General features: G+C 39.5%; 1 protein-coding gene across 1 annotated transcript in view; it reads right to left on the bottom strand.

Moving 5' to 3' along the window:
- LOC108670160 (beta-1,4-N-acetylgalactosaminyltransferase bre-4) overlaps nt 1–4,483 on the bottom strand; it is a 9,164-nt gene extending 4,681 nt beyond the window's left edge. Inside the window, exons 1-3 of the mRNA XM_018157614.2 lie at nt 4,349–4,483; nt 2,055–2,358; nt 935–1,073 (exon numbers count right to left, since the gene is read on the bottom strand). Of these exons, the coding sequence (XP_018013103.2) occupies nt 935–1,073; nt 2,055–2,358; nt 4,349–4,465 (560 nt within the window). The 5' untranslated portion in view covers nt 4,466–4,483. The remainder of the gene's footprint in view (nt 1–934; nt 1,074–2,054; nt 2,359–4,348) is intronic.
- Between the last annotated feature and the right edge of the window lie 11,704 nt (nt 4,484–16,187).

The raw sequence follows: 16,187 nt of genomic DNA, 5'->3' as shown, positions 1-16,187 counted from the left end.
GTTATGTTATGTTAAATCTGCAATTAACTCAATTTACCTTGTAACTGTCTATGTCCCTATTAGCAATAAAGGGCTAACTTGTCATTCTTCAACTCATGTTTTCAAAATGATTCGTATCGTAATCGAAAAACTTGTTTTGTCTCAAATAATTAAGACAAATCTCGTCTCGGCTCGTTATGTCTCGTTTCAAATCTGTCTGTCTCGTCCCGGTTCATAATTTACCGGGACACAAGTTTTAAAGTCCGGGACAGAAGTCTTGTCTCGGTTCATACGTTTATTCCGGGACAAATTTTACCCTCTGTCCCGTTATTTTTTTCCCGGAATTTTCTCGTCTCGTTTCGTCTGTCCCGGTTCATTTCGAGAAAATTATTTCGAGACGCAGGAGTCTAGCTAATATAGTCACCCCGCTTTGTCACGCGTTCCGTAATATAATATAGTTCACTTAAAGTCAACTCTGTCTTTCAGTCCCCTTGGCTGTCAAGACTAGGCCTCTTCTAAGAACCCTGAACCAATAATCTGATAGCATAGCTTAAAGTCAAAACACGAGCTGTGACAGTGGCGCCCGAACAGGGACCCGAAAGTCAAAACACGAGCTGTGACATTTCTTAATAAGGTTAAGAAGATAAGGGAAAAGTTACTGCTCGCAAATGAGAAGAAAGTGCACAGCTTAAAAAAAAATAATAAAACAATAATTAAATAAACGAATTAATAAAAATAGAAAACGAGCGAAAATTCCCGATTACCTTACGATTCGATTTTAGTAAATGGGACAAGCCATTTATTAAATTTCGCGATCAAGTAAATAGACTAACACCAGTAACGTTAGTTAGTGACCAATTTTTACTGTCGAAAAACATTTCTGAAACCGCAATCAACCATTTATATTATTATGTTTATTCATATGATAATCTTAGTATGAAGGCTAATCTTCAACCTGTATGGTACGATGACGGCCACCTTCTGCCGTGCCCGGCACTGTGCTGGCCGCCAACGGCCCCCAGGCAGCAGCTCGGGGTGCCGCCGCTGCTCGGCCGCAAGATCGGCTGAAGAAGTGTTCACAGCGACTGGTCCTTCTGAATTCAGAAAAATGAATAAGTCATGTTGTCCAAATAGTGAGACACTTTACCCACGTAGCCCTGATACGACCATTTATTGGGGGGCAAATTAAGAGTGAGTGTCCCAGACAGGGCAAAAAATGCATTGCTTTTCGGATTAAGTCTCGTTCATTTGTCTGAGCGTGCCATTCAGTGAAAGCTGCAATCCTGACTTCAACAAAGTCATTTTGTGTTTAAATCTCTTGTCATTTAACATTTACACCTCAATTCTTGTCCCTAGAATATCAAAATGCCTACTTCGAATTTATTTAATGGTTTACCTCATTATCGAAGCTCTTAATCAATATTCCAAGTCTTGTAACGTCATCAACACTCTAATTCCTAAATTTATTCGTTTTAAGTATTTCGAAATCATCCGGCCGTTCAGATCAGACCGCACTTCATTTGGTCAGGTTTCATCAAGAATGCCTTCACTAACTGCTCCATGTAATTCAAATGTATGTAATTATTTTAGTTTGGAGGTTTAGTTTCTTCTAGAGTGAATTTCTTTGTTATTGTGGCGAATGCTCTGCTCTCGCCTCTGCTCTGCATGGGTCATAAAAATTGGCAAGCCGGAGGCGACTTGCTGTTCTCTGTACGTTGTTAATTGTCCCGAATTGTTGCACTCTTCTCTTGCAACTTGCAATAGGTAGCTATTAGTATTCGATATGGTTTTGGAAATGGTATTTATAGTATTTATAAAATTTTAGTATCTAAGAAACTGGCTTCGGTATAATAGTAAACCTGAAAATCAACAACGAACAATTATTTAACATTTCCAACTCCTTTCTGTCTATCCGTTTGTTGAATATTCTGGAAGCTTCACCCTCTTGGTTTGACTAGAAGGCTATACATATATTTGTCAGTAAAAAGCGAAATAGCGGTTTGATGGATGGATTAATAGAATAACCGACTAGAACATTAAAATTGTCAAGAGTTTTCGACAGTCCTAACACTCACCAAGGTTTGGAGGCATAGTTGGGCAGTGCAACGGCTCACCGCTCACTGAGCTCAAGTTTGCCTTCTCGCCTGTCATGTTGCTCAACTTGTTATTGCTTATTTTATCTAAGTCTCCTTCAGATTTAGGGCTTTCACTACTGTTGATGCTGCGTTGATTGTCCATGCCATTTATGCTAGTGATTTGAGTGTATATGGTGTGGTTGCTGTTGTTATTGACGTTCTTGAGTCTTGCTGTCTGGTCACCGAGAGTATCGCTTGATGGCGAGAGAGCATTCTTATCACTGCCGCGATCCGAGTTTTGTTCCTTAACATAAAATGATCGTGTCAGAAAGCCCTTAATTTCATAAAGTTAGAGAGGCTGGATAAAACTGTAGGAAGAGCCAGTCATTGCCTGGAAGAAAGTTGTGAAACAAGGGAACGCAGGGCGAATATGTTAGGCCAGAAGAGGTTGGGCCGGAGTAGATTTGGCAAGATGCCGTATGACCATGATTAACTTGGGAACGAAGCCGGGCACCACCAAATTTGTGCACCAATCAGCCTTGAAAGGAACGCTTAACATATTTCAAGATGACCACCAATCAGCCGCGGGTTAAGCCATCCGTCAGTAACCAGCCCATGACATCATTTTGCTTTAAATATTAGGAGCTTTGCCACCATATTTTGAAGCGAATAGCCCAGAGAGTAATGGTTGTCCAACACTGAACGTCGCATCGAATCATCACGAATGACTTCCGATGCTTCGTTATATTACGTAACTTTTAGCTCACAGCATCTGGGGTGAAGTCCCATGACGCGTGGCCGTTCGACCGTAGGTTGATTCGACACATGAGAGAGATATGGACGGGTCGGAGGCGGACATCATATTAACTGCAAGGCTCCGGCGCGCTCTGCCCAGGTGGTGTAAATTTTTTCGCGTATTGGCAGAAGATGCTGGGCCATTCTACGTCAGGCTACTTTCCTGTGGGCTGATTGATATAATTCAATGGATGTGAACTGTCTGGTGGCTTGCGGCTGATAATGTTCCAGTCAAGAAGTGTTGTAGGCTACGTTCTTGAGGGAAGGGATCATGATAGTGGATAGTTCATTCGAAGCACGGCAGTGGTGGTCTCCGAGACGCGTCCCATTAGCTTTAGCATGCTTAAGCAGTGGATGAGGACATAAGGCGATATGGCTTTGAGCAATTGAAGCAAATGAATTGACTATGAGCTATGAAGCAAATGAATTGACTTCATAGGCGGTTATGCCTTCTAGCTTGCTTAGCCACGGATATGAATATGAACCTGGTGTGAATTTAAAGCAAAGCTGGCCTGCAGCAGCGCCCTCACCCTCTAATGACGCTTTTCTAGAAAACGCAGCCGTGCACCACCCAATTTGTGCACCAATCAGCCCTGAAAGTAACGCCTAGCCAATTTCAGGATGACCACCTATCAGCCGCGTATTAATCCTGCCGTCAGTAACCAGCCCTTGACATCATCTTGCTTCAATATTTGGAGCTTTGCGCCACCATATTCTGAACGCCATATTCTGAACGTTGCATCGAATCATCACTTCTTACCCTGACTTAGCTCGAACTGTAACTAGCGGAAAACGGACTGCGACCAACCAGCCCAGCTCGCCAGTGGAACTGCATGCATCCTGCCGTGCACCACCAGCTGGTCAATTTTAGCTCACAACATCCGGGGTTAGGTTTCAGAAAGCATAGTTCTGTTCCTCATCCGGGGTTAGGTTTCAGAAAGCATAGTTCAGTTCCAAAATCTATCGTCTGTCGGCGAGCGACTTCCGCAGCTTCGCTAAATTACGTTACTTTTAGCTCACAGCATCTGTGGGTAGGTTTCGGATAGCATAGTTTTGTTCCAAAATTTATCGTTATCGTCGTACGACGCGTGGCCGTTCGACCGTAGGCTGATTCGACACGCGGGACAGATACGGATGGCTCCGGCGCGCTCCGACCGGGTAGTGTAATTTTTTTTCGCGTATTAGCCGACGATACTGGGCCATTCTACGTCAGGCTACTTTCCCGTGGGCTGATTGATCTAATTTAATGGATGTGATCTGTCTGGTGGCTTGCGGCTGATAATGTTACAGTCAAGAAGTGTTGTAGGCTACGTTCTTGAGGGAAAGGATCATGATAGTCCATTCGCTGCACGGCAGTTGTGGTCTCCGACAGGCGCCCCTTTTTCTATAGAACGACGCTAACACCAGACAACCAAAGTCATAGAGGGGGATTTTAGTCAAGGCTGAAAAAATGATACTTATCAAGCTTAAGAAGGGAAGAATCGTACATGGAACCGCACCTTTGTATGAGGCTGTTCACTGATTGTCTCGACTGACGGAGTGCAGCAGGATTTTAAGAAATCCGTAGGAGCTGAGCTGAAGTAGAGCAGAGTGCTTGCCAACACCAGCAACAACATCGCAATAATTAAACGTCTGACACGACCGCCGTCAAAACATTGTCTGAAAGTCATGTCAGTTTTGTGACATGTGCTGAGAAAACAATGTATTGTACGTGCAGCTTTCCAATATTTGCAAAACACTTTCATGCGTTGCTTGCCTTATCATTTGTGGTAAATGGAGTGATATTATAGACAGCATGACAGTAAATCTAAACAATCCAATATCAGTTCAGGCAAGAACATCTATTCAAAATCTGTGAAGTGTATAAATTTTGTCGCAGGGGACTGAGTTCAAGTTTTCAGATAAGATGACTGCCAAGTTTTGTTAGAATCCATATGTTAATTAAGCTTGGTAGCATGACTGAATACGCCTTGGATGCTCCTAGACTAATTTAAAAAAATTATTTTGAAAATTAATTTCGGATATTTCTGATAACCGCCTCTCGGTTATTTATTCGTCAAGGGGGCTTAGAAATTCAATGTAAGGCTTAGACAAACTTCCATAGTAAATTCTTATTCTTTATAAAACTTGTGTCCCGATAAGGACAAATTAATATTTAGATAGGCCAAAGCAAATTTTTTTTGGACATAAATGGATAATGCATAAATAATTTCACACATACTTAATTGAGAGCACTAACTATTTTTCCACAGTCTCATGCATTCAGAAAAATTTAAATGACAGAAGTGTACTCCTCAGCATATATTTCCTGCAATGGTCTAAAGGCACGACGCACTTTTGGTAAGTTATTGAAAGTTAGGTAAATGACCTGCAAGTTATTGAAAGTTAGGTAAATGACCTGCAAGTTATTGAAAGTTATGTAAATGACCTGCAAGTTATTGAAAGTTAGGTAAATGACTTGCAAGTTATTGAAAGTTAGGCAAATGACCTGCAAGTTATTGAAAGTTAGGTAAATGACCTGCAAGTTATTGAAAGTTAAGTAAATGACCTGCAAGTTTTTGATAGTTAGGCAAATGACCTGCAAGTTATTGAAAGTTAGGTAAATGACCTGCAAGTTATTGAAAGTTAGGTAAATGATCTGCAAGCTATTGATAGTTAGGTAAATGACCTGCAAGTTATTGATAGTTAAGTAAATGACCTGCAAGTTATTGATAGTTAGGTAAATGGCCTGCAAGTTATTGATAATTAGGTAAATGACCTGCAAGTTATTGATAGTTAGGTAAATGACCTGCAAGTTATTGATAGTTAGGTAAATGACCTGCAAGTTATTGATAGTTAGGTAAATGACCTGCAAGTTATTGATAGTTAAGTAAATAAGTAAATGACCTGCAAGTTACTGAAAGTTAGGTAAGTGACCTGCAAGTTATTGATAGTTAGGTAAATGACCTGCAGAGCCTGCATGACCAGGAACAGCAAGAGGCAGTACAGCGGCTGCAGCCTGCAGAGCGGCGCTTGACACCTCCAGACGGAAACAGTATTGGACAGGATTCGTCTGTAATATACGAGATGTCACTCAACTGTGTCTTAGCAACAGTAAAAAACTAAGAATATGATTCATAAACTAAAAATAAAAATAAAATTCATGATCGGAATTAAATTTTATAAAAAAACACATTAAACGTACATTTCTTTACGACACATTTCTCCAGCTGGATCAATGTTATTACAAAAACTGTGAAAAAAAAAATACTCTAAAAGCTGCAATTAGCCGGGTAAAAAATATGCTTTTCTTAAATGGGACAAGCGTGAAAGCAGTACAAGAGGGGGGGCAAAGATTGAGAGAGTGGAAGTCAAAGATTGAGCATGAAAAGCTCAAAAATTGAATGAGGGAAATTCAAAAATTGAACGATGGAAACTCATAGATTGAGCAATGGAAACTCAAAAATTGAGCGAGGAAAACTCATAGATTGAGCGAGGGAAACTCAAAAATTGAGCGAGGGAAACTCATAGATTAAGCAAGGGACACTCAGACTGAGCGAGGGAAATTCAAAAATTGAGAGAGGGAAGCTCGAAGATTGAGCGAGGGAAGATAAAAAATTGAGAGAGGGAAACTCGAAGATTCAGCAAGAGAAACTTGAAGATTGAGCAAGGGAAACTCAATGATTGAGAGAAGGAAACTCAAAGAGTGAGCGTGATAAATTCAAATTTTGTGCGATGGAAATTAGAAGATTTAATGAGGGAAATTTAGAGATTGAGTGAGAGAAACTTAAAGACAGAGCGATAGAAACTGAAGGATTGAGCGAAGGAAACTCAAAGATTGAGCGAAGGAAAACAGAAAGATTGAGAGAGGGAAACAGAAAGATCGAACGAGGGAAACAGAAAGATTGAGCGAAGGAAACAGAAAGATTGAGAGAGGGAAACAGAAAGATCGAACGAGGGAAACTCAAAGATTGAGCGAAGGAAACAGAAGAATTGAGAGAGGGAAACAGAAAGGTCGAGCGAGGGAACCAGAAAGAACGAGCGAGGGAAACAGAAAGATTGAGAGAGGGAAACTCAAAGATATAGCGAAGGNCCTGTCTCTTATACACATCTAGATGTGTATAAGAGACAGACCTACACGTCATACAGCTTTGAGTGTCGGTTCACCCACACGTCATACAACGCTGAGTGTTGGTTCATATACACGTCATACAGCTTTGAGTGTCGGTTCACCCACACGTCATACAACGCTGAGTGTTGGTTCACATACACGTCACACAGCTTTGAGTGTTGGTTCACCTACACGTCATTCAGCTTTGAGTGTTGGTTCACCTACACGTCATACAACTATGAGTGTCGGTTCACCTACACGTCATACAACTTTGAGTGTCGGTTCACCCACACGTCATACAACTATGAGTGTTGGTTCACCTACTCGTCATACAGCTTTGAGTGTCGGTTCACCTACACGTCATACAACTTTGAGTGTCGTATACTATTACCTTTTGAAATTAACTTTTCAAACTACTATCAATTTCCGTTCTGATATGAATAATTTCATGCATTGAGTTGTGAAGTACTATTATTAGAAATTCCAAACTATTTTTTAACGTCTTCCGTTATCACTACTGCCTCCCGAGTTAAGATTCTCAAGTTTTATGACGCTTATCATTCACAATCTATATGGGATGCTGTTATCCTCTAGCTGGTGCCGTTGTAAAAACCCCGAATAAGCTTGAACATGTACTTTCAAAATAATGGAGGTGTTACATTATCGTACCACATCATGTATTGTTCTTATATAGTTATAATAGTTTTGGTATAGTTGTCTTAATTTATGTCGAGCTGTCAACTGCTGAAACTCCGTGTGTATAAGGCTTTACGCTTTACCAAAAAAATGTTACGCAGCTTGAAATTTTATATGCACTTAAGGTTCTAATAAACGGCCCGAACATGTAAATACTTTTATTTCCGTCAAAATTTGTTATACATGTTCCTACTTGATATCCCAGAATGGCTGTATTAATATTAAGTCGCTTTATATTATTGTCTGTGTATGTTGTTATATAATTCCCCATGCCCTCCACAATTATTATATGCATCTCTACAAAGTAAGGGAGCTATATATAGTAGACTAAGTGGAGAGCGTGGGGATTTTCTTTGGAACGGAATTCACGTTCGGCCATCACTGGCCGGCGGGGATTTTACGCAGCGGTCCCGCCAATCGCGGCAACCACCTTCGCGATAGCGCGGAAGCTGGCAGTGCCTGCCGGCCTGGTCGCTCGCGATAGGACAGACTGACTGCGGCAGCAGGCCCTTTCCAGGCCGAGAAGCGCTGCCACAATATTGCGCTGCTGTGGACATTCCTGCGCTGTTGACCACCCTGGCGTTGCGCTGGGGCGAGCGTTGGTGCAGGCAAGTTCACACGCGGCTGGCTTCCAGACTGCGGCGATTTCTAACTGGGCAGTAGTACTAACTATCCAGAGATGCATGAACTAGGTCGAGAACTCATCACATAATCACACTATCGCACAACAAAACTTTTTTAACATTGGGCCCATGTTATCCATAAAGGGCCCATTTTACTCCTGCTGACGGTACTTCATTTTCAATTTAGACCGATTCACCTTCAATTTAATAGGTTTTAATAGAGTAATAACCATTTAACTTAATCTACGTAGCACATCAAAAATATAAAATTATTTATTTTATCCGTGAATAAATGTCATTAGTTGTCGTCTTAAATCCGGATTCATATACATCAAAGCCGTTGAGATTTCGATGCGCTGATTAATATCTGGAACATTAATGCAAACAATAAGCAAGGCGCTGAACATCACCATCAAAATTCAGCAACACAATCACAAGAGTTTGAACAACAATTCGGACGCGCAATTAAAGTGCTTGCAAAGGCTGATAGACTGTTAAATTTTCATGCTTCCCTTGTCCTGAACTACGTTGTTAATCAATTATATTTTACAATTAAATTTTATATAAAATTATATTATTTATTGTATATTATAAACGTTATTTTTCGTTGGTGTAAGATTGAATAAAACGTTGTTTTGTTGAGTGAACGTATTAAACTTTAGAATATTAATATATTATAGGTATAAACAATATAGCTATAGATAAATGTTTTTTTTTACAATTATATTATAAACCAGTAAGAATACTGCTGGGACGACAGACCAGAGAATTAGTTTTATTGGCAATTTTCTTATTATTATTTTTTTTCAATAGATCGAACAATATTTTTCGTTTGAACTGGTAAATCGACAATCAGCGTATCGATGGACATTTTTATTTATTTAACTACGTTTCGAATGTATCAATCATTCATTCATTCATTATCAAGTTACAAGGCGCATTGAGTGATGGAATTTGGATCGACATAAGTTTAAAATCATGTAAATAGGATACTACTCACAAATCAATTGTTAGAAATAATTACAAAATCACAAAAATATGAAGATAATCGTGAATTTAAAACACCAAAAATCACTCCAAAAACAGTCTCAAGGTTCTGACAAATCCAGCAGTTTGAAGGTTGATGGCTGGTGTCCTATCCTTGATGATGAGGGCCTCAGCTATCGCGAATCGGTTGGCATCGAGGCATCTCATGACGACGCTGGTGCATTTTTCCAGCACCGTACGAGTGATGGTCTCGTTGTGGGCCTCCACCAGGTGGTTTCTTGGTCCACCAGACTGAAGGTGGCATGTGAGTCGTCGGCTTAATGTCGTAGTTGTGAGCCCGATGTAGTCTATATTGGGGAGAAGTCTACAACCTTCTCTATTGCAAGAAAATTTATAGATACATTGGTCGCTTAGAAAACTCCCGTTTTTTGAAGGGGTTTTTGTTCATTACAATATTCTGTGTTTTCTTGTTTTTATATTAAATCAGTAGTTTAGTTTTATTATTAGTTACGTTCACGATGTTGTAGTGAACGATAGATTGAAGTATCCGTTCATCTGCTTTATAACCGCTGGTCATTTGGTTCTCGTAGTAGATGGTTGCCGAATCCTTAAGCAGTTTTCGAATGAAATTTATTCAATCGTCAGCAAAATGAAATAAAAAACACTTTAATTTGGACTTCCTACAATAAAAGCGGCCCAACTGGCGGATGGAAAAATTTTTACATTCAGATGAATGAGTGAGACTTTGTACGCAAATAGATGTACTATATGCTGACCCATTTTGGCATGGATATGGGCGTATCAATGCTACGCTATCTGCTCGTGCTGTGGTAAGAAAGCGTGTAACTATTTGAACAGTAGAACCCATGTATTTTTCTAAGTAAAAGTCACCCAAATCTTTGTTGCGCAATGAAAAAAGACCTTTTAGGTCAATTACATCTTTAATAGTAGAAAAAGTAAGCATTTTAAAACATCCAACTATGTTTCCCATAGGAAATGTTACGAAACTAGTTGTTTTAAGTTCTTTAAAACCAATTTTAGTGTGCACTCGACGTCTACAACGCGAATTTGACTCTTTATCCGTGTTAGCAATGAATCAATCAATATCTGCCATACTTAGCGAGAAACCCGCTATGGGCCCGTGACCCGCAGTGGGCTCGCTGCCCCATGTTACCCTACTAATTTCCACTATTGATAAACTGGATGAGTAGCTTAATTGATTTGCTACTTGTTTAGGAATTACTGAAATTACGCAATTAATCAGTATTACAGGCTCTATTTGTGTAGTAGATATTAATAATAACGAAACACTCGTTGACCTGTAAGCTTATGTGTCGAGTCAGCAATGAAACTGAAACCTATTAGGCTGCACAATTTCTCTCCATCGGGCAAAAATACACTAAGAAAATTGCGATTTTGTGCTGTTATATTTAGATTTTTTTGACATTCCAATGGAAGTCTGAGAAGCCAGTATAGTGCCAGCCTGCCTATATTTTAATTTAAGAGAGGTGAGCAAAATTTGAAGCTAACATGCCTTGCAACTAAACCGATTAAAAATGTACACAATTGTCAGAAATTACTCAGATTCAATGTCGGACAAGTTTCTGCCCTATCAGGCATCTGCCATTGAGTTGATTTTAGGTTGAAATGTAAAAGTTTCCTAACCAGCAGTCTTGTAGTTGATTTACTACTGCACTTCATCGTTGAATCTCGATCGTAACTAATTCATTTATCCGGCAGCCAAAATTTACAGACAAATATGTTTCAATGTTGATAATAGGTAATCACATCACAATTAAATATTGTATATATTTCGCAGAGATGACTGCAAAAATTACGAATCTTGATCGCTGAAATGCGAGTTAACTGCGTTTCTACTTTGATCAGATTTCTTCACTCAAATGCGTCAGGAGAAATATTCGCTTTATTCGTGGTAGTTCTAGTTTCTATTCTAGTTCTATTCATGTTTTAATACAACCGATATATTAATGATTGAAGAAATTTGCTCTGCTAAATGAATGGCGTTGTGTTAGAATGTCATCAAACCTATGTTAGACATGCATCCATGAACAATTATTAAAATGCATAATTTCAACCCGATTCCAGTCCTGCACTGGCTATTCCATACTTTACAAGGTACTTTTGTGAACGAATGAGAATCGTTCACGGTCTTTTTAGGCTTTTTTACCAATTTCAATTTTGTTTAAGCTAGGTGATATACTACATGTATGGGGTTTTTAGCGAAGCCGGTTAAGTAACTTAGACTTCCGACCCCTTCAGGGAAGATTGGTCTCAGAGAGAGGTGACGAGGGCGATTCCTTTTATATGAGACAGTAGTTGTGTCCTGCTAGCCGATCGGTTAAGTTGCAGTTCTGACCTTCCTAGTGGTAGCTAGTAACTGCCGATCTGGGGCCGTATTATCAAAACTTCGTAAGTACGCAAAATCGACTTACGAGTGGCGTTGCTGTGACAACGTAATACTAGCGGTGGTATTATAAAAGCATTTGCGCGGGAAAAAACTTAGGCTTTTAGCTAAGACTTGCGTACGAAAGTTTTGATAATAAAACTTAAATATGAGTTGCGTGAGGTTTAGTGCATCGACATCAATATTGCTGATTTTTTACGTCTTATCTAATGATGTTTCATAATTTACTGAAATAAGTATAGACGTAAACGGAGGCATGAAATATCTATAATGCAATGAAAATAGTCTACCTTCAGTGACTGAAAAATCAAATTTAAGTCAAATTCTGTCTGTTCTGTTTTTATACGTGTACATCGCATGTTCTGTTTTTATACGTAGACGCCTTTTTTCTAATGAGCGCAAAATCGTTTAGTGCTGGGAATAAAATCTCCTATAGTTTCCCTTGAAAATAGCGGAAATGTTGGGGGACCGGAATACTCGTATATACGCGTATATGTTATACCGTACTGTACGGTATTTACCGAACTCGTGTGCAGTGAATGACTGCATGTTGTTTACCAAATCACATTCTAAGCCTACAAAGGGGGCACAATTTTAACAAGTAGAACTTACAAAAATATCATGGATAGCATCATAACCAAGTTATCTATGATTATTTGTTCACGAAAAGCCTATAGAAAAGCCTGTAAAATTTTAACCATCGAGAAATTATATCTTTTGTACAATAAATAAATAATGTTTAAGAAATGTACCTACCGCTGTTAAAGTCGCCGTCTGTTACTATAAATTTATTACCTTATGGACAGTACCCAAAGTGCATGCACCTTGTGCATATAAATGCACTTGTTGAATTGACGGATTCTACTAGTGAGATTTATTTAACGCCCTCTAGGCCTCATGATAGGCTCAATCTCATCGGCCGCGCAGCTATGGTAGCTCTGATTGGCAATTGACTACATATATAGGTTTCAACATCACGAAGTCCCATATTTAAGTTTCTTATTTATACTCGCACGTTTGGCTTTCAAAAATTTCTCATTTGTTCTCACTGAAGTGCTACGTATCGTTTCTAACCTAGACAGCTCATAATTAATCAATTGATGTTCTTAATTCGTTAACCTCGTTTTATAACAGAAGGAATATTTCGGAGAACGCAACGGCACTGCATTTATTGAAGAAACCAAAAGTTGAATAAATTTGTATGAGTTTCAGGATTACGAAAATTACAATTGAATTATCTAACGGTTATTAAACATAATACTAATGACCTCTCGATTATTGAAGGTCGCAGGAGGTAAGCAGGTCGTATTTGTCGGAGTCGCAGCACAAACATCGGAGATATTTGTCCGTAGAGATCGCAGAGCAAAAAAATCTAATTCTACGTATTTATTGTACCGTTAAAAGTGCTAGCTAGTGTAATGTTTCTTTTGAGAAATATATTTTTTAGAAAAACAAATTCCAGGTATTGTAGCTTTAAAAGCGTTACCTAATGTCACTTTTTTAAAAAAACATTTTTTGGGGGGGATCAAGTGCGCCTCGCAATTTTATTTTCATGTACAATCTGCATGAACAATTTAGGCCGATTGACCGTGAATTTTGAAATTCGTGTAACGCTGCCTCAAGTTAATTCGAACTTTACCGCGGCCATATGTGAGCCTAACTAGCATTGCGACTGCTTCATCTTTTATTTTTCCTTGCATTATTTGCACTGAGAAATTTGCTAATGTGTATGAGAATCAAACTCGAATTGATTTCTTTGGATTAAAACCAATTTGCAAGCTCGTTATTTGCTCTTCAAGTACGATCATGCTACCTTGCGTACACATTCTCAGCTTTCAATGTAAGAGTGAGAAGTCATTAGTCATCAGTCATTAGTCATACATTCATGATGATCATTATAGTCATTATAGTCATTAGTCATTTAGTCGTCACTAATTTTTCTTTTCCGTCATCTGGGCTAAGCTGTGCATTAGTGATCTCTCTTTAGAGCATTCGCAAAGCGATATAGCAGTTTCGTTCACCAGCGTGGGCGTGAATATATAATAATTAACGCAATACCTACGAATGACAACGTGACGAAGAAAGCGAAACATAAATCCCGCACGCATGTCCATTTGCTGTCCACTCCCTCAACCATCTGCAACAGGAATAAATAAATAAGATTGAAATCAATACGTTATTCACACCGTAGGTATTAAATAATAACAACGAGCTACTGGATTATTTATCACAACTTTTTTCAAGTGAAAACTCTCAAATGGAGATGGAAACATTTACAAGAAATTATCTTTCATTAAATTTACTTCCAGGCTGACTTCAACAAGCACCTTATGCCGATGGTATAGTCGGCAATTTATTTTGTGTGTTAGCAATAATTCAAATCTGTTATGCTACTCACTAAATAAATTAGTGTATCCCTAGGAATTAGTAAAGGGATTCGTCTGATTACACGTAAATAGGGCGATTGCTGATTGCTCGTATAAATAGGATATACGTGTTTCATCCTGATTCCCTCATTTCGTCACACATATTAGTGACTCCTACATTAGCAACTCACGAAAAAAAAGAATTCCGCAGAAGCCATGGAACGGAAGCATATGCTCCAACGAAGACATAAGTTCAAGATTTAATTAAATAATTTTAATTAAATCTTAAATCTCTAAAATTTCTCTTAGATTTAATTTCTGAGTTTGAATAAAGATCGAATGTAGGGACTATAAGACAGCAGCTCGCTTGTAGAAGCTTTAAATAAAGATCATAATTCGTGAACGTAAGCACTAATGACAATGTATATTCAAAGAAACGTTAAAAAAATAATCAAGTCTGACAAATAATTCCGAGTTTCCAACACGCAAACATCGCATGCTCATTTATGCTTGAATTCCAATCAGTACTTGGGGAAAAAAACGCAAGAAGTACAAATATCACCATTTACTTACATTTTTCTTTTGGTCCCTTTCAAACTGGTTGCGATCGGAAGGGCGCCTTCCTTTCCACTCATGCCTTGTAGACAAAGGTGGTGGCACTCTGGAAGGATTGTTTGCAAAAGCGCCACCGCCACTACTGAAAATAACGCCGTCACAATCGCCATCGCCACCGCCACCGCCGCTACAAAAGATGGCGCAACAGCAATCGCCACCACCGCCACCACCGTCGTTGCCACTGGAATGAGTCCAACCACCAGTGGTACCACCTCCATCGCTGCCACTGAAGTGAACGTCGCCGCAATCGCCGCCACCGCCATCACAATCACCGCCACCGCCACCACAATCGCCTCCGCCACCACTATCGCCTCCCCCGCAGTCGCTCATCGAAGCCGTTCAGAATTCGATGCGCTGAATATCTGGAATATTAATGGAAGCTATTGGGAAGGCACTGACTTGTGCCATCAAAATTCAGCAGCACAATCACAAGGGCAGGAGAAACAATTCGGATTGGAATTGTTTCTAAATCTAAGGTTTGCAATCCCGAACGAGTCATGCAGTTATGCCTGAATATAAATAAATGTAGCCATGGCAGACAAGATATAAAATTAAAATTTAGTTCAAAGCTGAAAGTTCACCTCGTACTAGAAAATGCGTTGGATAAAAAAATTTCTGATGAAGGAATGATAGAGGTCTAAGATATAAATGAAATGAGAGACAATTTCTCACTCTATTGTAGATTCATGCAAATTTTCTCTTCAAAAAAGAAATAAAAATGGAGACTTCTTACAATAATTTTACCTTAAGTGGATCGGACTGGTACGAGAACCAAGAAGGAAATTTCCAGGATTCACTCACATTAAAAGTTATTTTGAATTGGCCCGAAAGAAAAACTTATTTGTCGAAGTTATTTAAACAATATTACATATTCATGTTTGTCAAAGTTCACGCATGAACCAAATATTTTATTCGGAATGATACAAAAAAAAAATATTCTAATACGAGAGCGACGTGTGTGATTGTCTGGAGACCAAGCCCTTGTGTTGGTCTCGAAACTTGTACGCGACTAAACGGTGTTTTCCTGCAAGGTTTAGTGCGGCCATGTCAACGCAAGCCATGTTGATCTGTGGTCGATGACGCTGTCACGGCAGCGCAGATAACGAAGCTAGGGCGCTGATTGAACGAGTGAGACGCGCACCGCGAGAAATTTACGCCTGTAAAAAAGCGTCCACTTACTCATGGAAAGCAAACGGAAAAAACAATAAATTGTGCACCTGATACTGGTATAAGAAACAGACGAACGAGCGTTCGCAGTCGAACGAGTGGACACAGTCGAACGAGCGCTCGCAGTCGAACGAGTGGACACAGTCGAACGAGCGTTCGCAGTCGAACGAGTGAGACGCGCACCGCGAGAAATTTACGCCTGTAAAGAAGCGTCCAATTACTCAGGGAAAGCAAACGGAAGAAACAATAAATTTTGCACCTGATACTGGTAGAAGATACAGACGAACGAGCGTTCGCAGTCGAACGAGTAGACGCAGTCGAACGAGTGGACGCAGTCGAACGAGTGGAAGCAGTCGAACGAGTGAACGC

The sequence above is a fragment of the Hyalella azteca genome, unplaced genomic scaffold, assembly GCF_000764305.2.
Source record: "Hyalella azteca isolate HAZT.00-mixed unplaced genomic scaffold, Hazt_2.0.2 contig7145, whole genome shotgun sequence".
Lineage (NCBI taxonomy): Eukaryota > Metazoa > Arthropoda > Malacostraca > Amphipoda > Hyalellidae > Hyalella > Hyalella azteca.
Note: the sequence above shows the minus strand (reverse complement) of the source record. Positions and strands in the feature narration are given on the sequence as shown.